General features: G+C 64.9%; 1 protein-coding gene across 9 annotated transcripts in view; it reads right to left on the reverse strand.

The window, feature by feature from the left end:
* KCNQ1 (potassium voltage-gated channel subfamily Q member 1) overlaps nt 1-26,266 on the reverse strand; it is a 308,703-nt gene that overhangs the window by 214,189 nt on the left and 68,248 nt on the right. For all 9 annotated transcript variants that reach the window (XM_059150971.1, XM_059150927.1, XM_059150937.1 and 6 more), the window contains exons 3-10: nt 15,385-15,511; nt 14,932-15,010; nt 14,461-14,557; nt 13,868-14,008; nt 4,953-5,063; nt 4,196-4,291; nt 2,117-2,239; nt 1,128-1,272 (exon numbers count right to left, since the gene is read on the reverse strand). In XM_059150971.1, the coding sequence (XP_059006954.1) occupies nt 1,128-1,272; nt 2,117-2,239; nt 4,196-4,291; nt 4,953-5,063; nt 13,868-14,008; nt 14,461-14,557; nt 14,932-15,010; nt 15,385-15,511 (919 nt within the window). The remainder of the gene's footprint in view (nt 1-1,127; nt 1,273-2,116; nt 2,240-4,195; nt 4,292-4,952; nt 5,064-13,867; nt 14,009-14,460; nt 14,558-14,931; nt 15,011-15,384; nt 15,512-26,266) is intronic.

The following is a 26,266-nucleotide window of genomic DNA, read 5'->3' on the forward strand; positions in this document are numbered from 1 at the left end:
AGGGTCCCCAGGGGCCAGGCCAAGTGCTCAGGCTCCGGCAACGCCACGGCTCGAGCTGGGCTGACTTATGGTGTCGGCGGGAAAGCAAAACTCCTCCGTGCAAAAGCATTTCACAAAGGGAGCCTGGCTTCCCCGCTCTCGTGCCTCATTACCATTCTGCAGGCGTCCTGGGCACTTCATACCAGCAAACAGTCTGAATGTGGTGCCCCACATTCAGCGAACGGCAGAGAGGCTGCCCCCCACGCCCGACCCGCCCGGCAGCATTTGTGCACAGCCCCCATCTGCACCGCGACAATGGCCCTGCCCTGGATCCGGAGTTGGGGGCCCGGGCATTTGTGGGCACAATTGTCCCTTGTGCTCACTCCGGGGTTCAGGCGGGGAGCGCGTCCTGGGGGCTCACCAGCGAAGTGGCCAGATTCCGGCCAGAGCAGAATCGCGACTGCATGGGATGGGGCCGCGCGGTGGCCCAGTGCCCAGCGGGGTGGGCGCTCTGGCCCGGCCCACAGGCAGCCCCGAGGCGCAGGGAGTGGCCATGGCCCCTTTCCGGAGTGCTTTCTGCCCTGCTGCCAGGGGACTGGGACCCCACACAGGGGGATGCATGAGGGGGTCGCCGCCGGAGAACCCAGCACTTGGCGGGCCGGGTGCCCGTCAGCACAAAGCATCAGGACCAACGTGAGCCTGTCCCTCTCTGCCACAGCCGAGACTGTGACTCTGCCCTTACAGCGCCCGGTAAGCGGGCATGTTCCACTGGGTGCCAGGAAGTGGTCCCAGAAGGAAGAGATGGACACAGAGATGCCCGAAAAGCAAAGACGCGGTGTTGAGAAGGGGACGAGGGCAGGTGCGCAGAGGGGGCTCTGGAGGTCCTGTCTGCGCTCCACCGGGCGCGGGGGGTCAACACACTGGGGCCGCTTCCATCCTGCCAGCCTGGGGCGCCGCACATCACGACTGAGGCAGGGCTGGCCCCTCCAGCCCGGCGTGTGGGACAGGGTGGGGTCCCACCTTCTCAAAAGGACCTGCCTTTGAGCTGGAGGGGGGGGGGCAGGATATCACGGGGCAGACGCCAGGTCCCCAGGAGCCAAGTGCCCATCCCCGTCCCCATGCCTCCACCCAGGGCGAAGGCTTCTCACCAGAGCTGTCACAGCTGTCCACAGAGAAGTGGTCTGGCTTCCGGTCCTCTGAGACGGGCTCACACGTGATGTGGGGGACCGTGAGCACCTTCTCTCCGGGATTCAGCCCATTGTCCTTGTCCAGTTTGAACTTCTTTCTCTTTACCTAAAACGACAAGCAATAAGCCAATGGTTCCCGGGCGTCCGCTAGCCCCAGAACCCCTTGGCAGTCCCCGCTGGGCACCGGCCAGAGAGCCAGGCCTCAGGGCCAAGCACTGGCCTGGTGCATGCAGACGGGGGGGGGGGGGCATGGCCCTGCGAGGAGGCTGGGGTCCTGCGGGGGGCTTGGGCCAAGGGGGAGGTGGCCAGAAGCCGGGCCAACAGGTAAACGTCCCAGAGCGCACGGGGGCGCACGCCAACACAGCGGCCAGGAGCGACGGCATGTGCGGGGTGGCCGGCAGGCGGTCCGGGGCCGGCAGAGCTGCTCTGAGGGTCAATGGTGAGGAGATGGGGGACGGGGAGGGTGCAGGGGCCCTGGGGACAGCTGAGCATCCCCACCAGGTGTGAGCAGGGACACCTCGTTCACCACAGCGGACAACCACAAACGACATCCTTGCCCGAGGCCGGCCCAACCCCCCGCAGCACGACCTCAGGCCTCGTCCCCGAGCTGGGATGCCGCCTCCTTCCCGACCGACAACCACCACGCCCCGCAGACAGTGGGACACCACGGCCCTCTCGAGAGCCTTCTCTGCCACCACAGACCAGATCCCGGCCCATTCTGCACCCTGGGGCTCCTTCTCGGGTCCCCCACAGCCCCGGCCTTGTAGCCCCCATCCCACACACCCCCGGGGCCAGGGGGACCCCGGCAGGGCAGCACCCAGCCATGCTCCCCAACCCCCACCCCGGGCCCGGAGCGGTGGGGCTCCTCTAACAGAGCTCAGCTGAACCCAGGGTCAAAGCCTGGCCTGCTAGCGAGGGATGCCGTGCGGGGGGCAGGCAGGGGCTGTTACCATGACAGACTTCTTGGGCTTGGGGCTGGGGGACAGCAGGGCATGGCTGCGAGCCGGCTTGCGGACGTAGACCTTCCAGGTGCAGGACTCGGGGTTCTCGGCCGCGTAGCACCTCCACGCTGTCTGCATCAGTAGAAGAGAGAAGAGCGGTCAGCGGCCTGGCCGCCTGATGGCCTCCAGTGGGAGCTGCCGGCACCCCAGCCTGCAGGCCAGCCCCCCACTTCCCAGGGCCTCATGCGCTGCCTGGCCTCCCAGCTTGGACGCCACGCAGGTCTTCGTCTGGGACCCCAACACACCTTCCACTCCCTCCCCCAGCCTGATCCCTTCGTAGAGGCAAAGACACCTGCCGCTGCCTCTCCTCGGGCCACAGCCGGCGGGTGCGCACGGCAGGTTCAGACACGGGCTCAGAAACAGAACACCCGGGCCTGTGGCACCCGGCAGGAGGGGTGGGGGAGCGAGGCCCCTCCCAGAGGCCCAAATGCGGGGTCCCGGGGCCCGGTGCCATCTGCAGTCACGGGGACCCTCTGGACAGCCGCCGCTGAGGACGCACCCTGGGGGCCTTATATTGGCAGTGGGGCTGGCAAGGTCCCAGGCGGCCGTGACGCCCCCCACGATGGGGACCTGGGCCGACAGGGCAGCCCTCATGCCACCTACGGGAAAGGCCACCCAGGCCTGACCCTCTGAGGCTCACTTTGCCAAGCGGCGGGCACATGTCACGCCCACGAGCGTACTGCCCAGGAACTGAGGTCCCCAGCTCCTGGGGACACGCAGGTGTGCCCGCAGCCCCTTGAATGCCCTGCCCGAGCGTGGGCTTCGCAGGGTTGCCCCAAGGCACCAGACTCCATGAGGAGTCCACCGCACTCCGCTCCCGCCTGCAGTCTGCCCACAGCGGCCTGGGCTGGTTTTACGGCCTGATTTATGGTCTCCCCAAAAGAAGAAGGCTGTGGGACCATAAAAGCCAGCCTATGGGGGCCGAGCCCCACAGCTTTACGGCCTCTGCTATTTCCTCCCCGTCCGGGTCCATGTCCAGGCCCCAGACGCGGGGGAGCCCGGGGCTGAGCTCTGGCTCCCAGGCGGAGCAGCGCCTGATGGCCGGCATCCCTCACGGGGCTGCACAGGGCACAGGCAACGAGGCCACGGGGGGGACCCCGGGGCGTCCCTAGCGGGCATCCAGTCCTGGGTGCAGCTGCCCCACTGGGCAGGGGGCCCCACATCCACGGCTGGACACGGACTACACCTGTGCCCCAAGATCCCCCTCAGCTACTCCCCGGGCCGGCCCTGGGCCTGCTCCTTCCCACTCTTCCCTCCCCAGACCCTCTGGGACCTGGTTTTCAGATGATTTTTGGTCTTTGTTAGCCTGAAAAGAACCAGCCATTGTCTGGTGGGTTCCAGGGGCCCTGGTTCACAGGGCGGAGCAGGGCGCTCAGGAGCTCAGCCCCCACCCCCCCGCCCACGCTGCTCTTAGGCTCTGTCTCTCCAGCCCCCAGACCTCATCACAGCAGCCCTGGGCCCCTGATCAGCCACCGAAGGGCCCTGGAACCCAGGGTGTGGCCGTGCGATCGGCTCACCAGTCCCACCTGCTGCCACAGGGATGTCCAAGCTCCATGGGGTGCCGGGGACACCCAGAAGGTGCCCATACTGCACAAGCAGGACCCTGGTCCCCCTGAGGGACAGCCACATGGGAACCCTTCCCTTTTCTCTCCTAGATCTGCTCCAGTGCAGAGCAGGGGTGGGGTGGGGCGGGGGAAGGAGGCTGAGGAACAAGACGCCAAGGTCGGCTTCTGTGGCTGGGAGGGGAGAGGCCCATGGAAAGACCCCTGTCTGGGAGCTGGTCAGGGCGCATCCCTGTCCCCCGGCCCTCCCCGAAGGATGTGACCCTCTGCAGGACCCTGTAGGGAGGGAGCCGAGCAGCCCGCGCTCCCGGGCCCACTAGCTGGCGTGGGCCCACAGTCTGCATCTCGACTCTGAAGGGATCTGCTCCAAGCATCACGGCAGAGAGCAGCTTTGGGATCTCAGAATGGATGCTGAGATGTGACGGGTGTGACACGCCCACCGCGCGCCCACGGCGGGTGCCCTCACCTGAATGAGGGAGGCGGCCGCTGGGATCTGCCTGTTGAAGTGCTTCTGTCTCTGCTTCTGCTGGACCTTCAGGGCGAAGCCGGAGCCGAGAATCCCCTGGGAAGCAGCGAGACCAGGGCTCATGTCCACTCGGGCAGCCACTGCCCGGCCCGGCCTGGGGGACACGACAGGCGCCAGGGGCGCAGGGCAGGTGCCTGCTTGCCAGCCTGGGCGTAAGGTAGCCCCATCTGAGAGGGTCTGCAGCTGCGTGCCCGGGACAGCCAACAGGACAGACGGGACCAGTTTGGTGGGAAGCAAGCCCCTCGTCCATCGCAGAGACCAGTCGTACCCATGTGTGCGGCACGTGCACGGAATCCATACACGTGCCTGTGGGGAGTGACGTGTCACATACGCCCACGCCCTACAGGGACACACGGACCCGTGTGCCCACACGGGCAACTAGAAGGTGCAAACCTCATGGTCCACAGTTTCTGGGGAGGACATGGGTCAAGGCCTAGCTCGGGCCTCCAGCAGTGCAGGGACTCTGCCTGTGCCATCGCGGGCCGGCTGCTGCTGGGGCCTCCCCGTGTCCCCTCGGGGTGAATCCACGCCTGCACCCGACTGTCTGCTACCGAAGGCCCCCACTGACCACTGCCCACACCCGCTGCCAAGGGCGCTCTGGGGGTAGGAGGGCGGGGGCGCCGTGGTGAGTGGGCCCCGAGCTCGGGGGAGCCCCGCCGGGGGCGCGTGCGCGGCGGCCCTGCCAGGCAGCACCTACCGCCGGGAGCGCGAAGAAGGAGATGGCAAACACGGAGAAGCAGGAGGCGATGGTCTTCCCGACCCACGTCTGCGGCACCTTGTCCCCGTAGCCGATGGTGGTGACCGTGACCTGTGAGAGGGGCCGCCCGGAAGCTCAGGACACGCGACCGTCCAGTCCGAGCCCACCCCCCTGCTGTCACGGGGCTCCTGCCCAGAGGACAGCCGTGTCTCCCAGAGCCCAGGCCGTGCAAGGAGCGAGGCCGTGGGTGTGCACAGGGGCGGGCGCCCCAGCGGGACTCCCTGGTGCACCACCTGCCCCGGCCCACAGCAGGGCCGCCGCCCAGGAGGCCGGAAGCTCCCACCGAGGCTGGTCCTCGACCAGGAGGACAGGGGTGAGGCGCCATTTCCTGACGCCACTCTGGGTACCAGATGGCTCAGTCCCCCTTCTTCCAAGAGCACCAGACACAGCCCAAGCCGCCTTCTCAGTGGGGGAGCCGACCCTCGGAGCTGGCGGTGGGATCACGGGCACTGCCCCGCCCCAGGCTCCTGTCCCGTTAGCATCTGAGATCAGCTGCCGCGGCCTCCAGCATAAGCCTGAATGCAACATCCCACAGGAATCGAGGGCCCAGCCTGGCTGTGCCCATCACTCAGCTCCGACGCCCTCGGGCCCATGCCTGCCTGGACGCTGGCCCTGGGGCCGCCCAGGGGCTTTGCAAGCATGGGCTTTGAGCCTGTCCAGCAGACCAGGGATGCCCGGGTCCCACATGTTCACACCCGGAGACACAGTGGCCCAGAACATCCATGTGGCTTCCTGCCTTTGGAGGTGAGCCTGGCTGGCACCTGCCCGCCCCGCGGTCACCTGGGTCCTGTTCTGAGCAGCCTGGCTTCTCCCCTCCGGAGCCTCCAGGCCAGGCCAGGCCGGCGAGAACAGACTCTGGGCAGCCGGGGAAGGTCTGCACACAGTCTTCCCTCGATGCCCGGCCCCGAGGCGCCAGTATGGGCAACAGGGGGACAGAGAGCCAGGGCAGCCCACAGAACAGATGCCAACGGAAGGTGAGGCCAAACAGGACATGGTGAGGTCTGTGGCAGTGGCCGCCCATCCCGGGACCCTGGTGGGTACTCCCCACCAAACGTGGAGCTCAGAGGGTGGGAGACACCCCGTGGCCACGGCCAGGCAGGGACAGCCACGGGGCCGCCCACAGCGTTGGAGCAGGTGGGAGGGGCAGGCAGGACGAGCCCATCAGCGGGCAGGTGAGTCTGGGCAAGCGCTCAGCTTCTAGCGCTGGGGGCAGCCGGGGCCGGGCACTGCTGAGCCCACGGCAGCCTAAGCACACATCTGCTTGGGGTCCTGGGACTTCCACAAGGCCACCGACCCTCAGAAACACACATCCACCCCCCCCAACATGGAACGCCTGGTGCTGCTTATGGCCCTGTCCTGTACATGGGACACCTGAGCCGGTGGAGGCGGGCGCGGACCCACAAATGTGCCTCCCACGCAGCTGAGGCACCACACGCGTGCGCATGCACACACACGCACGTGCACACACACGTGCACACGCACATGCACACCCACACATGCACAGACACACGCACGCGTGCACACCCAGACCGCGTGCAGGTGCCTGCAGGGTGGGACCAGACCACCCCAGGGCTGAGGGCCAGCCTGACGACCAGCTGGCAGGTCAGAGGCCCCGGGGAAGCCTGGAGCCCCCTCGTCTGCAGGGCGTCCTCTCCCACGGCCTGCGCCCCACATGGGAGGCCTGCGCCGCAGCTGCCTGTGCAGAGCCCCCGGGCGTGCGGAGCGAGGGCAGGTCTGGGGCTGCCAACGGCGGAGGGCGACATTAGAGCTACACCTAGCCATTCCGAGAAAGTAAAAATGTTCATAAAGTCTTTTTATTTATATAAACGTAGAGCGGGTCTGTTGCCATTTTAATGAATAAACAAGAAAACTTCTTAAAATGGCTCAGGGGTACTTTCCTCCGCGCTGAGCGTGGAGAGGTATGATCCACACGGGCAAAGGCTCTCTGGGGTCCACGGCGACCGCTGAGAGTGCAGAAAGCACCCGAGACCAGTAAGTGTGCGAGTGACTGCTGGGCAGGGTGAGGCGGGGGGCTCCCACCTCGGGGGCTAGGTTTAAGGGCGTCGCGGAAAACTCAAGCATACGACCTTTTAAATGACCATAATGAGTAAAACAAACAAACAAACCTGGTGACGGGAAAGCAAATGGAGGGCCACAGGCAGGCCCCCAAGACCATCTCCCTGAGCAGACCAACCAGCACCCCGACCCGCCAGCCCCACGACAGCTGGGGTGCTAGGGCTCCCTGTGGCGGGCCGGCGCACACGGGGTGTCCAGCCAGGCGTCCCCCACCCTGCGGAGGGCACGTGCCTCTCACACCAGGTCACAGACCCACATTGTTACCGACGTCCTCTGGCTCTCGGAGGCCCATCCACCCCCCCCCCCCCCCCTGAGCTGCTGCTCTTCCTGAGGTCACAGACTCGGGCAGCTCAGGGCACCCCCTCTCCGGCCACTGTGCTCGCCAGCTGCCCCCCAGTCAGGGTGGTCCTGGGTGCAGAGCTGCACATCCTGGGCCCACAGACGTGGGGAGACACAGCACAGCCCCCGCGGCCCTCCCCTGGGGGCGGGCCACCAGGCAGCGGCCCAGGCGGACCAGCTCACATGCCAACCCACAGACGTGTGACACCGGGGACAGGTCGTGGGGGCAGGCCGGAGGGGAACCAAGCCGCCGTCATCCTCTGGAGGCTGGCGCTGGCGTGTGTGCTTGTCTCTGTTTCTTTGCTCACGTTTTGAGGGACAGGAGGTTGAGGGAACTTTCTAGAACCATCCCCTGAGAAGCTGGCCCCAGTGTTTTGTGCTCCTCTCTAAAGCAGCCTCTGGAAGGCCAACCTCCAACACCCAGCCTAGAAACCGGGGCTGCCCTGGGGGGTTGGTCGGCCCATCGGGAGGCAGCGTGGCCATCTGTCCACGTGTGGGTGTGACAGCAGTGCTGGTGTAGACACCGAGGGACTCACACCAGTGGTGCATCCACTTGGCCAGCTGGGATGGTGGCATGAGTTAGGGACCAGCTTATGGAGGAGAAGCCAAGGCGGACAAGGGCAGGCGCTGTGCGCGAGGTCTTATCACTGGTAAGTGACTAAGCGGGCACAGCCCACTGGTCCACACCACGACACGGCACGGCTGCAGAGGAAAGCCCTGGCCAAAGACTGCCGTGCCACCACGGGCCACCAACTTGCCTGGAGGAGGCCTGGAGGACACAAAGGGGGTGGTCAGGGTGGCAGGACGGTCTCGGGCTGTGACTGGCAGGGGCAGGGGTCCTCAGGCACTGGTCCTGAGGGTACGCTTGGCCCCAGCCACCACGGGGCTGCCCTGGGGGCCCTGGCCTAGCTGGTGGGAAATCGCCATGAAGGGAACACATGCTGGCAAACGGGGGCTGGGGAACCACCCGGCCAGGCAGGCAAACAATGGGTCAAAAGACAGCAAACACCCCAAAAGAAACGGACTTCCTTTCCTTGGGCAGAACAAAGTCCCTGAACACAGACCCGCACAGACCAGAGCCTCTCCTTCCGTGAGTCCACGGTCTCCCTCACAGGGAGCTCAGGCTCCAGCCCTGGCCCTGGCGGGCTCGGACAGGACCCGCAGACGGCATGCCGTAGACAGGGGGTAGCCAGGACCCCTCTCTCTGCCCTTCTCCTGTGCACAGCCCAGAGGCTGGCACAGAGGCTGACGTGTCCACCCTGTAGCAGGGCTTCAGGTCTGACTCCACTTCAGGTCTCAGCTCAGATGTCACCACCTCAAGAAGCCCTCCCTGACTGCCAGGGCAGAGAAGGTCCTCCAGGGACCCTGAAAATGACCTTGTGCAGACCATGGCTATAGCTCTGAGAGCAGGAGACGCAGGCTGTTGCCGTGTCGCTGCGCCGGCGCTGGGCAGGACAGCAGCAACGCACCATCACATCTGTGCGTGGAGAAGTAGGTTTTCTTGCCAAGAGCTGGCCTCTCCGGGAGGGCCGGACAGTCTAAGGAGAGTCCTCATCTGCAACCTTCCTGGGCCTGAGGACCCGGTGAGCCCCACGCCAACCCGAGGAGGCACTCTGCGGCCTCACTGTTTTACGGATGGGGAAACTGAGGAATGGACCAATCCCATGCTCACTGGCCCCAGGACCAGTTCAACAGTGCCGCTGAGTTGACATCTTTGGAAGTGGACACTGGTCTGTCCCCCTCATCTCCCCCCCGCCCCTCCGGAGGCATCTAGGAGCCCCTTCCATGTGACTGGTCTTGCCCAGGTCTTTGGGACAGGGATCAGAAACATGAGGCCCTTGGCGTCAGCAGGGGCCGAAACACCTGCTCCGAAAGGGGCTGAAAGTGCTAGAAGTGGGGAGCTGGTCAGGGGCAGAGCGAGATTCTCTAAACCAGAAGGGCTCAGGGGTGTGACTGGACCATGGCAGCCATATACACTTTAGTGTGAATTAGGCTGCTACGGGTCCAACCCAAGTGTCTGGTTTTGGGGAAGACCTAGAGAGCTGTGGCTCGCAAGGGCCCCCCATGGTTCACAGCCAGCCTGTGCTGCCTCCTCACTGGGTGCCCAGGGCCCCAGGCTTCCCATGTCCTTGCTGACGTGACTTCCCCAGCTTTGGTGGGTGTGGGCACTCGTTCGCTACCAAGTTTACAAATGGGCCTGGACAGGTCAGGTAACCCGTGCAGGCCACACAGGTGGTGGGTGGCGGAGCTCCTAATCACGGAGTCACCTGGATTCCTCTCACAGCGTTCCCGCATGCCGACCCCGTCTCCTCCCAAAAGGCTGAACCTGGAGCGTTCTTGCCCTCACAGACACGAGCTGAACCCCCACCTCAGGAGAAATGAACCCTGTTTGCTGCCTTCACGGGGCCCGCCAAGTCACAGAAGAACTCCCTCGCACCCCCCAGGGATCAGCCCGTGGGCAGGAGGTACAAGACGCCGCACTCACCTTGTGGGCTCCTACTCAACCTGCAAAACCCATCGCCAAGGTCCTTTCTCGGGGAAGGAGCCCACAGTCCTTCCCCCACACCTGGTGGTCTATAGGCACAAGCTGGGGTCCTGCAGACTTTGGTTCTCAACCACACAGCACCCGCAGGCTCTGCAGAGAGCTCCAGGCAGAGAGAGCCCCAGAATAGGTGGGGTCTTAGTGCTGGGGTGGGGTCCTGGCTTGCCAACCCCGGGCTCACCGGCCTCAGTTTTTCCAGCTATGGGGAGGTCCTGACACTGGCCGTGTTCTTGGTGGTGCTGACGGGGCTTCCATGCGAATGTCTTGGGGGGGGGGGGTCCTGTCCTCACCCAGGCCCTTACTCAGGCCCCAGGCCCAGCTGACCTCACCTGGCCAGGAGGCTGTCCAGCCCTAGAGGCTGGACCCTTCTGGAACTGCCGGCTGAGGAGAGAGGGAACGGGAATCAGACTCTCAACGGCGGTTGAAAGGCAGGGACGGGCTTCCAGCGCATTCACTCTAAAAAGACTAAATTTAGAGCACGGGGTAAACAGAGCCCGGCAGCCTCCGGATTTGAGAGACCCCCGGGCGCTAAACAGAGGAGCCCGTGTTTGCAAAAACGGCTTTTCCCTCCACTCAAACTTTAACACAAACAAACGCATTTTGTTCCAAGGCCGAAGAAAAGTCTTAAACGCCTCAGCAGCCGGGCACGGGGCGCCACCCCTGGGGGGGCGGGGCGCCCCCCCCCCCCGGGCTGCGGGACGAGAGGAGACACTCAGCCATTGAGCGAACACCCCTGTCAGACGACCCAGAACCAAGGCTTGGGGGGTGGGTTGCTTCTCGTGAAGTCTGGCTGGGACTCCGCCACCCTGGGCTGAACGTGTCCCCCTAGACGTCAGGCCCACACAGACCCTCAGAACAGGAGCGTGTTTGGAAACAGGGCCTCTGTCGAGGTGGCTGCAGGCAGAGCGCGCTGGAGATCCTCCTGGTCTTCCTGGGCAGGCTCTAAACCCAAGACAAGTGTCCTTACAAGAGACAGAAGATGTGGCCGCACACCCAGGGAAGCCTGAAGCCCCGGCAGCTGGAAGAGGCAGGAAGGACCCTCCCCGGAGCCTCCGGAGGGACTGCGGCCCTGCCCACGCGTCCATCTTGGCCTTCTGGTCTCCAGACTAGGAGAGACTACGCTGCTCTTGTCTTAAGTGCCTCAGACTGTGGGACTCCAACAGCCTTGCCGGGAGGTAGATACCCCGCTGTCCCCGGTGCCACGGCTCGTGAACTCAGTCATCCGTCCGTACCACAGACACTGCTGAGCCCAGAGACTGAGGACACCTGGGGCCACCCCCAGACACCCCCAGCCCGGACGGGCTCCAGGGCCTCGGCGCACCAGCTCCCCCGCTCTCCCCACGCAGGAGATGGCCCTGTCTCACCTCCCGGTGGCCCAGACGCCCGTTTTAGGGTCTATCGTGCGCATCCCTGAGAAGCCAGTCTGGCTTCTGGTCTGCCCCCAGCCCAGCCTGTGGGGTGAGGGCCGTGGGGAGCGCAAACAAAGCCCAGGACGGACACAGTGTGGAGACCAGAAATGGTCCGGCATGTGGCCTTTGCCAGCCCCCCATGGGTGTCCCAGGGCAGCACCCCCTCTCCTGTCTGCCCCGGGCAGGGAGCCTCGGGGCCGGCGCCCCCTCCTGCGGAGGGAAAGGGAGACAGGACATGGGGAAGGGGCAGAGAACGAGTGCTGGGCGCAGTTGCGAATCCCCAAACTCGCTGGAAAGCCCCAATCAGGGCCGGCCCCGTCTTGCATTTCTTGAGGTCTGTCCGAGACGCGCCAGGAACACAGCCCATAACTCAAGCCTTGGGGGCTGCTCCTGCCCGGACAGCTGCAGGGGCAGCCGCGGCTATGAATGGCTCCGTTTGCCCCGGAGCCCCGGGGGGCGGGGGGCCCGGGGCGGCCCAGAGGCGCAGGGCCTGGCGGGAACAATGGCCAGGCCAGGGCCCGCGGTGGCCGAGGCTGGGGCTGCAGCTGACGGCGAGGGCTGGGGCACCGGTGCCAAGCTGGGCACAAAGGGGCTGTTTTCCCGGCCGGCGGGCGGATGTTTGCACAGGTGTGGGAGTGGGGGCGCTGCTCGGCCCAGGGCTGGGGGCAGGGGAGCAGCCTCAGCCGCCTGCCGCGCCTGGGGCCGCCCGCGAAGGCAGGGAGGGCAGCCCCAAGGCCGGGCACCACTGATCAGCCGGGCCTCGGGCGATCACCCACACACTTCCTCCTGGCTCTGGGCAGCCTGTCCCCATGGGCCCGTCCCCGGGGCTTGGCCCCTCCACCCGCCACTGGCAAGCTGCCCATGGGGGGCTGAGCCCTCCCGCCTTAACCTGCTAGGGGCTGCCGCACCTGGGCCAAGGGGGCTCACGGATGCCAGAACCGGGGCTGGAACCGGGGCTGGAACCGGCCCAGAGCTGGGTCAGCATGTCCTTCCCTTCCTTGAGCAGCCTGGCACACCGGGAGCTTCCAGAAAAGACACAGACTCACCAACATCGGGGCCTCCCCGTGTGCTTGGCCTTGCAGGCGTTAGGCACAAGCACGGCGGGGCGTGGGCCGGCCTGGGGGCCACAGCAAGGCTTCCCAACGCCCCCAGTCCAACTGGGATGGGCCTCCTTTCAGGAAGAGGGTGGCGAGCCCCAGGAGAGAGCAAGGCCCATGTTTTCTGGACGGGAAAAGACCGGGGGCAGACCTGGCTGGGGCCTGCCATGGCTGTGACCCCCCCGCCCAGTGCCCCCAAGACTCTGTCCTGCCCCCAAGGCCTCGCCACAGCTGGTGTCCCTGCACCCCAAGACCCTAACGAGCCCAGATGTCTGCCGCCCCACCCCCAGCTCTAAGGGGCTCCGCACCAAGTCTCGCTCAGCCTGTAATGAGGGCCACTGTTTCCCACTCCGCTGCTGCCGGCTCCGTCCTAGAGCCCGCGGGGGCACTAGCCGGCCGCACTCCAGCGTCTGAAGGAGGGAACAGTGGAAGCGTGAGGGCCCGGCCTGTGGCCACAACCCGTCCCTCTGCGCAGCAGCTGTCCGTCCCGGGCTGCGGCACGGCCTTGCCCATGTGGTTCCCGGGCCCCTCGCAGTCCTTGCGGCTGGGGGAGCTACCAGCCGCCCCGCACAGAAGTGCCCAGGCCCCTGCTCCCAACAAGGCCGAGCTGCGGTGGAGGGTGTGGTCACGGGCGCCCCTCATGCCCTCAGCGGTCGCTCCGTGGGCCACACGGCAAGGACGCAGGCAGGACTCGGGACGCATGTGGCTGGCGAGGGCCATGCCTGGCTGTCCACAGCCAAACTCGGTCCTGGGTGGGATGTCCCCCGTTCCCACAAGCCTGGCCTGCTGGGAACCCGCCCGCCTTACGTCCACTTCTCCCGCAAACTGGCAGCCCAGCGAGCCCGGAGCCACCCAGCCCAGGCTCTGGCCACTTACAAGTGAAGCCGGGGTGACGGGCCCCACCGTCGTGTGCCCAAGGAGCCCATCTCTGCAGCCCGGGGAGCCCTCATGTCTCGGGGGCAGAGCCCAGCCACCGCACCTACAAGCCTGGTGCACTGTCCAGAAAGGGGAGCGCTCTTCCGTTCCCTCGAGGACTCAACCCTCACGTCCTGGGTTATCTGCTGTCCAGCATTGCACTCCTCGGCACAGGGACACTCCCGGGCCAGCACAGACCCTCCTGGACAGGCCCTGCGCCTGACCCTCCCCTCCCCACGTGGCCAGAGCAAAGGATGGATGGTGGGTGCCCTGGGACGGGCCACACAGAGCCCAGCCTGGGGGCGGGCAGGAGCTCCCGGCCTCCGCACACGCCCCGTTGCCCCGTCAGACACCCGTATGCCAGCTCCGAGACACTGAGAACCTCCCCATAGTGCCCTCTGGGCACGAAGGGTCTACCACGGGGCCCCAGACCCCGACACCCCCGGCCCCGCCGCTGCCCGGCGTGCCCCCACTTACCACCCCCCACCACAGGGCGTCCGCGTAGCTGCCAAACTCCACTTGGCCAGAATCGTTCACGGCGTCCTTCTCGGCCAGATACACGAAGTACGAGGAGAAGATGAGGCCCAGGAAGCCGATGTACAAGGTGGTGATGAGCTCCTGGGGGCGGGGCGGGCGGAGGGCGCATCAGCTGAGGCCTTGGGGCGGCCCGGCCTCCGTGCCCATGCTCCGGACAGACATTGCAGACCGGGGGGCCGGCCCCCGGCAAGCTCCGGGCTCTCCCGACGGTTCGCCATGAGTCCCCACGTGGCTCCCCTGCCCACACTGACTTCGGCCCATGCGCCACCACCCCATGCTCCGCGGCCGGTGTCGGGCCGCAGCTGTTGCCCGGAGGGACAGGCCGGCTCGCACAAGCTCCGACCATGCCTCACCTTCGCAGGACGGGCCCTGTCCCCTCCGCGGCGCTGAGCTCTCTGAGCCCCTTTCCCCGTCCCGCACTCTGTCCCACACTCTGCCCCCAGCTCTTTGCCCTTGGCCGAGAGGGTGGCTACCTCGTCTGTGCACCCCCTCACCTGCCGTCCAGGCCCCTGCACCCCACCCAGTCCGCCCACCTGGCGGTGGATGAAGACCACAGAGCCCAGCAGCCTCCAGGTGCCACCCTGACGGTCCACGTGCAGCATCCGCAGGATCTGGAGGAAGCGGATGCCCCTGTGGGGGAGATGTCGCTGTGCCCTGCGCCCGGCTCACCTGCTCAGCCCCTCCCCCCAGCTCCTGCCCGGGGCCGCCCCTCAAAGCCTGGCTCAGAACCGCCCCCTCAAGCACGGGGTGGGAGGCCCCACCCAACCCTCAGGTCTCCAAACTCCTCTGCTCCTGGGGGAGGCCCTGGGATCACCCCAGTGGGCAGATGAGCAGACTGAGGTCCCCAGAAGGTTAGGTCCCAGCCCAAGTCCTAGAAGGGCTCATGCTGGGCCTCCAACCCGGGGAAACCTAAGTCCGTGTGGGGTCGGAGCCTGCGCCCCCTCCCCCAGGACGCTGCCTGCGGTTCTCACAGCCCAGCCGGGACAGCCTGTGGCCCACTGTACCTGATGGCCGAGGTAGCAAACACCTGCCCTTTGGAGCCCACGCAGAGGACCACCATGGAGGCCAGGACCACGATGAGGTCTGGGGAGGGATGGCGTGTCACCCAGCCAGGCACCGGCTCAGGAGAAGGAGCCTCGCGGTCGGGAGGACATGGCCCCTCGGACAGGGAGACTGGCTCTGTGTCTCAGGCACCCCCAGGCCCACCTCCCAGGCCGCTGGGGCGGCAGACCCCCCGCAACGCCGTGTCCAGTGTGACCAAGCCGTCCCCGCGAGCAGCGGCTGAGGCTGCCTCCTCCACAGCCGGGCTCAGAGGGTCACCCCGTGGCCTCAGGGGGTCTCTGTCTGCTGGCGCTCATGATGGAGCCCACCCTGCCGGATCCTCCTTCCCGGGGAGGGTGCCCAACCCGTGGCCAGGAAGCTGGGGGCGAAGCTCCGCGGGGGCAGGCGGGACTCACCGATGATGGAGATGGGCTTCCGGGCAAAGCGCAGCCTTCCCCAGATGCCGACGTACTTGCTGCGGCAGCCTGCTGACCAAAGGCGGACCACGTACTCCGTCCCAAAGAACACCACCAGGACAATCTCCTGCGGGGCAAAGGGGAGTGAGCTGGGGGCCTCCATGAGAGACGCCCGAGGGCAGCGGCCCAGGCCCTGGTCTGCCAGGGGTGGGGGGAGCCGACCGCGGGGCCCACCTGGACAGGGCGGCAGTCCGAGGCCGGGTCCACCAGCAGCAGACACCCGCTTGCTCTTCTGACCAGGGCCCAAGCAGGCCCAAGGGGATGTCCACACCAAGGACGTCCCCCAGGGACATGAAAAATATGGTGTCTTGGGGCCCACATTCTCTGGCCAGCACTCACATGAACCACAGAGTCCCCAGAGCTCAGGCCATACATCTTGATTTGGGTGCTGGGGACACCCGTCCTCGTGGGGTGGTCCCTGTTTTGCTTCAGAGCCCCCATACCGGCCAGGACACCCCATCCAGGGGTGCTTGGCCGCCTTCCCTGGGGCCGAGACACAATAGCTCCCAGGGTGGTCGGGTGGGGGTGGGCACCCGGAGCAGGAGGGGAAGGGTCTCAGAGGCCATCTCTGGCCGTCCCCTCCAAGGAAGGGCGGGTACCAGGTCTGCTGTGGACCAGTGCCCCTCGGCAGTGCTGACCACAGTCAGGGCTCCGGCCACAGCGGTTCCCCATTTCAGTCTGGGGTCAGGCCAGCCCAAGGAGCAGAAGCCAGAGTGCTGAGGGCTCACATCCAGGCCACGGACGATGGATGGGCCATGGATACAGGGACTGCTGGGTGGACTGCTGGGTGGAAGACGGGTGAAGAATCAAGTTCAAAGGAAACCAGGCAGCCCAGACCAAGCAGACAGGTTCCAAGAGACACAACCCTACCGAGGTTTCTCAGAAGGACCTGGGACACCTTACTAGGTCCATAGCTAGTGAGGAGACTGGACCTCGCTCTCCCATCAAAGGGAAGCCATCGTCGGTCAACGGAGGGGACCTGAAGCTCCGCTGGTGAATTCTAGCAAATGTTCAGAGAAGAACCCATCAATTTTCCTCGAATTTCTCTGAAACACGGAAGAAGAGGGAGCACTTCCTAACCCATCCCATGAGGCCGGCAGGCCCGAGAGCAAAGCCAGAGGAAGCCCCTAGGAGCAGAGGGGCCCGGCCCAGGACCCGAGCTGCCTCTGGAGCATGTTGGAGAGATCCACGCCACGGCCATGTGGGATTCAGGTCTGGAAGGCAAGGATGGCTCGGCGTAAGACCATCGACCGCAGGAACACATCGTGTTCAGGGAAAGAAGGAAAAGAAACACATGACCTCCATTGACACAAAAAAGTGTGAGAAAATGCCACAGCACTTTGTGCTGCAAGCAGGGAACAAGTCAGGACGACAAGGAGACCACAGGCACCTAACGCACGCCACATCTGGAAACCCCACAGTAAGCAGCACACCACTGAGGACAGGAGCTACCTCTCCACGGTCAGGAGTGAGGCAAGAACCCCCCCGCCGCCCGTGCGTGCGCCACCGGGCTCCGAGATCCCGCCAGGGCAAAGGAGAAGCGAGACGGCCTCTGTTCTCAGGGGACGTGACCTCACGCATAGGAAACTCCATGGATCCCCCCACACGCACCTGTCAGATCTTACTAGAATTCCGCAAGGCTGGGTACAGAGTCAGCCCGCTCGAATCATCGTGCTCTCTCCACCGCCAACGAACCACCTTCGCAAGAAATGACAAAAACGCTACGGCTTACGGCAGCGTCGAAGAGAACAAAAGTCACGGATTAACCAAGGAGGACAAAGACCTGCGGGGCGAAAACGGGAAAACGCTGGGACAAGGGACGGAAGGAGACACACAGGTGCACGAGGCCACGAGGCCAATGCCCCGAGAATTATCGACAGATGCAGCACCGTCGCTCCCCAAGCCCCCACGGCTTGTGTGTTTCAGAGAAACAGAAAAACTTATCCTAAATTCATGCGGCGTCTCAAGGAACCCTGAACAGCCAACCAAAACGGGTCTGTCCATACAAGGGACTATCACTCAGCCTTACAGATGGAAGAGATGCTGACACTGCCAGCGTGGACCCATCCCGGGGGTGCTGCCGAGGGGAAGAGACCAGCCGTGCTGGCCTCCGGACGGCCCCCTGCCCCATCTTATCCTGCCCCTGGTGTCTGGCCCTGGCAGGGGGCCCCTGCTCCCAGGCCCCACCACGGCCCTCCCTGCCACAAGGGGGAGGCTGGACAGGGTCCCCTGGCTCCCAAGTGTCACTGACTAGGACGCTTCTGCCGGCCGGCCTGGGCTGGGGGTCAGCTCGGTGGGTAACGGCAGGAAAGGTGACCCCCTCCCTTCTGCGAAGAAGTTCTCCGTCCATAACGGGGGCTGCGAGCGAGGCAGGGGGACACGAACCTGCAGGCTCCATGACCTCTTGGGACAGCGTCGGATCCTACCCTAGCCCATGGCTCTGGGGGCCGCGGCCTGGGCTGGAGGCTGGCTGAGCCCACCAGGGCCGGGGCCACGCGCACCGCCCAGCCCCCGCTCCACGCAGATCTCCTGAATGAACGGCCGCGAGACGCAGACGGGCCGGTGAGCGGGCTGAGCGCGGCCCGTGCACAGGTCTCCGTCTCGTGCACGTGCTCCCCGAGAACCTGGCCCTGCCGGGTCCCGGGCGGCGGGATGAGCCCGTGGTCAGTGAGGAGCCCGCGGGGCACGGAAAGGGTGGGCCGGCATCTGGCCGCCTGCCTTGTCCCTGGAGTGGAGACACGGGCGCTGGCATCCTCACGGAGGAGGGCTCCCCTGGCCGCCAGGTGGTCCCCAGAGGAACCGTCCTGGGCGCCTCCGTCCCAGCTCCACAGCCCACTCACCACCTGGGCTCAACGCTCTCTGGTTTTTGTCTCACTTGCAAGTATTTGCTTGTTACTTAAGCGCCCTCCCCAGCTGTGTCCTAAAGAGATTTAAAGCACTAGAAACGTCTTGTTTTTAAAAACAACAACAACAGCAAAACCTTTCAATAAACAAGTAGCTAACAGGGTGGCTGTGTCTCCCCCGCCTCCCAAACTGTCTTGCTCTCTCTCACACGTCGGGAGAGCCGGCGGCCGCTCGAGCTCCCCCTGCCCTCCCAGGGCCGGCCGTCTGAGAACGTGGTTCCCCTCTGGAGGGCTGAGGTGTAGGAATAATTTAAAACCATGCTAATCCTCAAATCCTGTTTGAGGCTGGAAAGCAGCATGAGGCCCAGCGGGCTGCACAGGGCGCGCGTGGAGTCGGAGGCAGGCCCAGACCCAGGCAGGGCCCAGCTCACGGATGCTGTGCGGCCGGCACGCTGGGAAGGGCGGGAAGGAGCCCTTTACTGTCCAGAGGCGTGAGACGGAGCGGATGGATGTTTGCTCAGAGACCAAATGACCTCTACCGTGGGCAGCCTCGGACTCTGGGTAGGGTGTTGCACAGGGTCAAGGCCTCAGCTGGGGCCTCCGCCCCAGATGCTGCTGGCTGGGCCCTCCGGGGGCTCCCTGTGGCTCAAGCACTCCCAGGAACAGGTTTCCTGGCCAGCCTGGCCCTGTGCTCTCTCTCAGAGCCGCCTGTCCACTGACCTGGGCTCGGGAGGGCCGGCCGGGCTAGCCCACGGCACTGGGCCAGCAGGGCCCTGGGAGGATGTCATGGAGGTGCCCTGGCCGCCCCAGGCTGGAGGCTGCGTGGGGGTGTGACTGGGACGGACCGTCCACTTGCGGAGACTTGGGGGTGGGGGATGGTATGCGGCCTGCAGAAGGCTGACCCCGTCATCCCTGGTGCCAGCCCGGCTTCAGCGACCGTACCCCTGTGCACAGCAGGCTCACGGAAGGGCAGGGCCCCTTCTTCCCGGTTCCAGGCTGAGGGAGCCCAGCTTCCAGCCTCAAGGCCCAGACTCAGGGAGGTGACCCACCACCCTCTCGGTTTTGTCCACTCCGACAGAACAGGCCCAAGGGCCATCTGTCTTCACATACCAGGCCCTAAGCAAGCCCGAAGGTGGATGAAAGGGGCCTCAGGCTCCCTGCAGAGGCTGCTAACCGCTGTTACCTCCCCTGGACCCCGTGCTCAAGCCTCCGCTGCCCCTCCTCGCTGTCCGTACAGTGCCCTTACATTCCAGGGCCTCACCCCAGCCTGTCCTGAGAGCCTCCCAACGCCCCACGGCAGCCCCATACCCCAGGGGCTGCCCCGACCCAGCCCCCCCAGGGCTCGGTGCACCCCCCCCACACACACATAGCGCCTCTCTGGGTTCTTACACCCTTCTCAGCCCAGCTCAACCCGCCTCCACCCCCCGGAAGCCCCGTCCACCAGCCCCGTGGAAGCCACCTGGCTCTCCCTCCAGAGACAGCCAGCCCAGAGGCGCCCTCGGCCAGCCCTGCCTGGGCCCGCCTGACCCTGGGAGTGCATCCGGGTCAAGGATGCAGACCAGGAGGCTGGGCTGTTGGTGGAGCATGGCCCTGAGCTCTGCCCCGCAGACACAAGGAGAGAGGCTGTGCTTGTGACCGGGATCTCGCCGAGACCACAGTCCAACCAGAGGGACAAAGGGACCCCTCCTGCCCCAGATACCGTCATATAGACAGACCAAGCTGGCCCCGGCTGCAGGCCCCGCGAGCCACGGTGGGCGCGGAAACAGAGGTGCAGACGGAAGCACCTACAGGACGCCGAGGGGCTGAGCAGCCTTCACTCGTGTCGTCCCAGGGGCCTCAGTCCAGGCCGAGCCTGGGCTCTCCGCGGGGTCTCCCTGGCGGCCGGTGGAAGGGCTGGTCCACGCTGGCGTCGTGGGTATGATTTAGACTTTTAAGCACACAGTTCCTAGGCAAGAGCCCGATTAAAAACCAGGTAGAGGGGCACCTGGGTGGCTCAGTGGGTTAAAGCCTCTGCCTTCGGCTCAGGTCATGATCTCGGGGTCCTGGGATCGAGCCCCACATCGGGCTCTCTGCTCAGCAGGGAGCCTGCTTCCTTTCCTCTCTCTCTCTGCCTCTCTGCCTCCCTGTGATTTCTGTCTGTCAAAATAAATAAAATCTTTAAAAAAAAAAAAACAAAAAACAAAAAAACAGGTAGAGGATCCGAGCAGACGTTTCTCTAGAGAAGACAGAGGAGGGATGGACAGACGCGTGAGCAGAGGCTCCAGCCGGCCAGGCGACAGGGAAACCCAGATTAGAATCAGGACGCGACGCCACCTCGCACCAGTCCGAACGGCTCACGCCAAAAACACGCCATTAACAGGTGCCGGCGAGGGCGCGGGGAAGGGGACCCCTTCCGCTCCATGGGGGATAGAGCCCTCGCCAGGACAGCCCTCACCGGGACAGCCGCTCTGGACCACAGGACCGAGGGTCCGCGGAGAGTTGAAACAGAGCCGACGACCCAGCCGCTGCACTGCTGGGGGTTTCCCGAAAGAAACAAAAACACTAATTCCACAAGTACACGCCCCCCGTTCACAATGGAAACACTGACCACGGCCACCCTGCACGCCGCCCACCTGTCCACGGGGGCGAGCAGAGAAAGAAGGGGTGCGTGCCGACGAGGGGAGAGCACGGGAGCCGGTGCCGGCGCCGGCCGCAGCACAGACTGGGGAGGAGGGCAGAACAGACACGGTGCGATTTTTAAACAAGAAAGCCGCGCCGTGGGCCCTGGGGCTGTGGGGTGAGCTCTGGGGGTGGGGGTGGGGTCGGGGTCTCAAGGGGACAGAGTTTCTGTTTGGGAAGATGGAGAGTCCCGGAGACGGGCGGTGGGCCGGCCGCACAGCACGGATGTGTGTAGCGCCCGGAGCTGGGCCCCCAGACGCGGCGCAGAGTGGCCGAGGGGTACGTGTCCCCGTCTTCATGGCTGCCACTTGCTCCGGGGAGGGGAGTGCCCGACGCCCGGGCCCTCGCAGGGCCTCCTCCCGCGGGGACCGCAGGGAAAGGGAGGCGCAGAGGGCCAGCTTGGGGTGGTGCCGTGACTGAGGGGGGGTCTCCCCACTTCCCCCCTGCCCAGTTTCACCGCAGTGTGGTCCGAGTGTGCGTGACGCTCCCAGAGGGCCCCAAGCCAGCGCGGACGTGCCACAGCCCAGGTGCACCCACCCCCCGCTCGGCACTGAGAGGCCCAGACCCGAAACCCCGCCGTTTGGCTGACAAATACCAGGTCCAAGTTGACTGAGGGAGAAGAGCCCCGAGTCCCAGGAGGGGGCACGTGGCCTGCACACCGGCCTGCACCTGCCCTCAGGGTCTGGGGGTGATGGGATTGTGACAGCAGATCTGCCAATCCCGGGAGGGCAGATAAAGGTTCCGAAAAGCAGGTGCTTATCTGGTCTCCCCGCGAGCGCACACGGGGGAAAGGTTGCCGATGACTCAAGCGTTTCGTAACTGGGGACCCACGGCGCCGGGAGGGGATGAAGGTCACTGGTCACCTTATCTACGCGCCTTCCTTATCAGCCTGCGAATCCTCGGCGGGAAGATGGTCCAAAGCCCGTGTGCGCGGAGGCCGGCGCTGCCGGCATCGCGGGCCGCAGACGCCCCGGGAACGTCCCGGCCACGAGCTGCTCACGTGTGACAGGCAGCTGGACGGCCTGAAGGGTAAACCGCTCAGATGAGCTGAGCCTACAGCCCGGCTTCGGGCAGGGAAAATATTTTCTCTTTGGCTAAACAGTAAAGGCCGCCTCCCTGACCCTTCCTCTCGCCCGTCCCCGGGTTCTGTGATGTTACTACTCCGTTATCTTTACGTGAAAAATTTTCAGGAGAGGCGGATGGCCAGCCCCCAGGGGTTAAGTGCTGGGGACTGCGGGCCAGAGGGCCCTGCGGGTTGTCGGTGGGGGAGGGGAGGGCAGAAATCGGGGCCAAGGACAGGAGGACCGCCGCCTTCCTGGCTCTGGCCGGCTTGGGGACGCACCCTGGGGACGGCTTTGCAGGCACTCCCGGTCCCCCCAGAGGCCTCCTCGGGGAGAAGGATCCCCAGACTTTCCAGGGCAGATGGGACACCGGCGGGCGGAGAAGGGGGAGCGGAGACTGGCAGAGGCACAGTGGCGTGGGTGACCAGCGTGAGGACCTTCCCCTCCTCCCCCCACAAGCCTGGGAAACCCGGGGGCCAGCCTGGGGCCAGGAGGCATCCCACGGGGCGGGGGGTGCAGGGTGCGGTCCCTCCAGCCCAGAGCCTGGACAGCTTTGGGGCCGGCCCAGCTGTTGTACCTCCACGTGGGAGCAGATAAGCCACAGGGGAGCTGCTCTCAGCATTCCCAGCTGGCCCGAGAGCACGAAGCAGGTCTACAGACCGCTCAGAGCACCCTTTGTTCGCAGACAGCCTGCGGCCAGCTGCTCCCAGCTGCGTGCCCGTGCTGAGGGCTCCTGGGCCTCCTGGTGACATGTGCCGAGCACAGCTGGGGCCCTCCATGCACACTCGCTGCCCACCCTGTGGGACACCAGACCCACCCCAAGTGACCCCACATTGGAACAGGCACCACGGCGCAGCCCCCCAAAGGGGGCAGGAGGCCCATGCTGGGCTGGGGAATATACCCCACCTGCCTCTCCTGGTCAACTGCCCCTACCCCCACCGCGGGGGGGTATGCCCCACAGGCTCACAAATGTGTGGCCCCACAACCTTGGCCCTGGACCCCTTTGCTTCCTGTCCAAGGTCCTGGCTCCCCGAAGTGGCCCTAACAGGGCCTGTGGGCCAGGCCCCAATTCAGCCACCGGGAGGACAGGGAAGGGGGCCCTGACGCCTGAGGGGAGCTCTGGGCTGGGACAGTGGGGCAGGCCCCTGAATGCCCCCACTGCCCCCCAGGATAGCAAGACCCAGCATCGCCGGACCCCCAGGGCAGGGGTTCCAGTGGCCACTCCACCCAACGCCTGAGCGTCCTCATCAACAAAACGAGGGTCCTGGGGGTGCCCACCTCCTGCGGCAGGGGAGGTCTGAAACGAGAAGAGCCCCTTGGGTCTGTGGAAATGCCACAGAGGGACCTACAGGACACAGTGGTGTTGACAGGGCTCAAGATAGGAGGGACCCCCGGGGCAGGCGCAGGAGGAGGACAGTCTGCCTGGTCAGGGTCTGACACGTCCAAGGCCTCCCCAGACCTGTCTCAGGACCCCTCAGGCTGCCCATGGCCCAGATGCCCCTCCTGACCCGCCCCCCAAACCTGTATGAGGCATCCCAAGCCGTCAACACCTCCATCCAGACCTGACCTGTGTCTCCCTGGCCCGTCCAGGCTCCCGACAGGGCAGTGGGATGCATCCCGGCTGAGGGGCCCCCTCCCCCGCCCATGGCTGTCTCCCTAAGGCCAGGGACTGCCTTCACTTTGCAAGCGCGGTCCAGCACCAAGCCCAAGCACGGCAGCCTTCTGTACTCAAAGGGCTGTGTGGCAAACTCTGGGAGAGGCCGTGCCTGCTTCTTCCCCAGCGTCCCCTCACCCGGCATGGGGGTGACAGCCTAGGGGCCGAGGGACCCAGGTAGACCCACAGTGTCCCCAGGTCAGACACTATGCCCCTGTGGGTGCCACACGGACCCCCAAACCCACAGAAGTCTGGGGCCCAGCTGCCCAAAGTCATTGGTGCTTCTGGGCCCCCTGCAGCCTCTCCCCAACGGGCCAGCCACCCCAAATTCCCAAGAGGGCCCCGTGAGGAGGTAGAAGCCCCTGCCTGGGGCTGGAAAGCCTGGACCGGCCAGCCACCATGGGAGCATCCCCACCCATGGGAGGTCGTCACAGGTTTGGGGTGTCTCAGAAGGCTTTGGGCCACTTCCCCCCGAGAACCAGCCCCACCTGCCAGCTGTCTGGGGCGGCTGTTCTGCAGGCCACGCAGGAGAGCCCGGGAGACTTATTCTGTCACCATGGGGACGGACGCTCCCATCTACCCAGCAGCTGGGCCCTGCGAGGGGGCGACAGCTGCTGTCCAGCCCCCTGGCCTGGTGAGGGGCTGCAGCGCTGTCCCCCACCCCAGCCACTGCCCGAGTGGACTGCTGTCAGGCTGGTGGCCTCCCTCATGTGTATGGGTGCAGTGAGGCCCCGAGGACCCCTCTCCTCGGCCCCCTGCTTGGGGTCAGGCCCCTGGGCTGCCCTTGTACCCCCAACCTCAGTCTCCCCCCCCTGGGCTCAGGGACCGATGGGGGTGGGTGGCGGGTGTCCCGCCTCGCAGACACGGCCCCTTCTCCAGGAGTCTTTCCAGGCTCCGCTGGAGGCCTGATGGCCTTGGGGAGAGCATGAAGAATGAAGGACAGGTTTCAGCCGGTGGCCCCTGCGGCCGAAGCTGGGGCTGGTTTGTCCACAGGAGCCCCCCAGCTCCTGGGGACCTCCAGCTTCCTCCTCCTCTGTCTGTAGGTCCACAGGGACATGTGTCACCTGTGGCACCTCAGAGGGGCGTAAGCCCCACGACAATGTGTGTATTCGGCAAGGGGCAAGGCGTAGAAGACCAAGACCAGACACTTGGCCCCACCCACGGCCCTAACAGCCTCAGACGCATCATCCCTGATCGCAAGATGCCCGGCTCGCCTCTGAGGGAAGGCCGTCCTCTGGTCACTGTCCCTGCCCAGGGACTGCAGGTGCCTACTGAGGCCGACTCCAGTCACACAGGCTTCAGGTGGTTCAGCGAGCTGCCCTGGTGCTGGGACCCAGCTTTTAATAAGTGAATTTCAAGCCACATGCAGACACAAGATTGCCACACGAAGAAGCCACTAGTACAAGTGGGCAATAAGGGGGCGCCTGGGTGCTCAGTGGGTTAAGCCACTGCCTTCGGCTCAGGTCACGATCTCAGGGTCCTGGAATCGAGTCCCGCGTAGGCCTGCTTCCCCTTTCTCTCTCTGCCTGCCTCTCTGCCTACTTGTGATCTTTCTCTGTCAAATAAATAAATAAAATTTTAAAAAAAGAGTGGGCAATGGTACGAAGAATGCTGGTGTCCACAGTCGGTGCTGGGGGGTCAGGCCTGGAACACACTTCCTACCACACAGGGGGATCGATCGGCCATGACCCTACGTGTCAGGCTCACTCACGTCCATCTCCTGTTGGTTCTGACGGTGACCGAGAGGAGCACTGCTTAATTCCCAAACAGCAGGGCCTGTGTGGTGAATTCACAGCTGTTTATTTCTAATCATCCTGGGTTTTGATCACAGCCAACTGCATCTTAACCTCTCAAAACCTGTTAGGTGGTTCTTCCCAGCTAAGCAGAAGGATTGGTTCTACGGTGTTCCATGGGCATAAGGAGAGAGAACCTCTGTTAGCAGGATCCACAGTCACAGCGCTGGCTCTAAAACGCGGTCCCAAGCTTCTTTGCCGCTCCTCCCACTGTGTCTGGGCTCCATGCACCGCAAGAAGGTGGCGGAGTGATCCTGCCCACTCTCCAGGCCTGTGCACCTCCCGTCCTGGAAACTGGGCTGGAAGGAAGCCTGACGGAGCCAGGCAGAGCAGGGAGGGGCCGCCCCCACGGAGCCCTGCCCACACCCCAGTTCAGGGAGCTCCTCGGGACAGGCGTGAGGCGGCACGGGGTTTGGGGTGCTTGTTACACGGCTGTAGGTAACAGGGACCATTGTTTCAGGTTACCATTAGAACCCACTGCAACATGAACTGTCCACACCCTCGCTCGTTTTGTGTCCCACAGAACCGTCCTGTTCTGAGGGGCGCATTAAGGTCTCCTGCAGTGATCATGCTTAATCTGTGTTGCCCTGCACTTCCAGTAGCTTCCATTTTACCAGTTTTTTCTGCTCTCTACCACATCAGAGTTCACAGATATGTCTCCTCCAGAAGTGGTACCCTGGGGAGGCCTGTCTCAACGCTGATGTGGGCACTGCTCACCTGGCTTTTGCATGTACCAGCCCAGGGTTATTTGGCCGTTCCTTTGTTTTTCAATTGCCCATTATTAGTTTGCTTTACTGAACTCCTCTCAATAGT

Source organism: Mustela lutreola, chromosome 1 (genome assembly GCF_030435805.1).
Source record: "Mustela lutreola isolate mMusLut2 chromosome 1, mMusLut2.pri, whole genome shotgun sequence".
Classification (NCBI taxonomy): Eukaryota; Metazoa; Chordata; class Mammalia; order Carnivora; family Mustelidae; genus Mustela; species Mustela lutreola.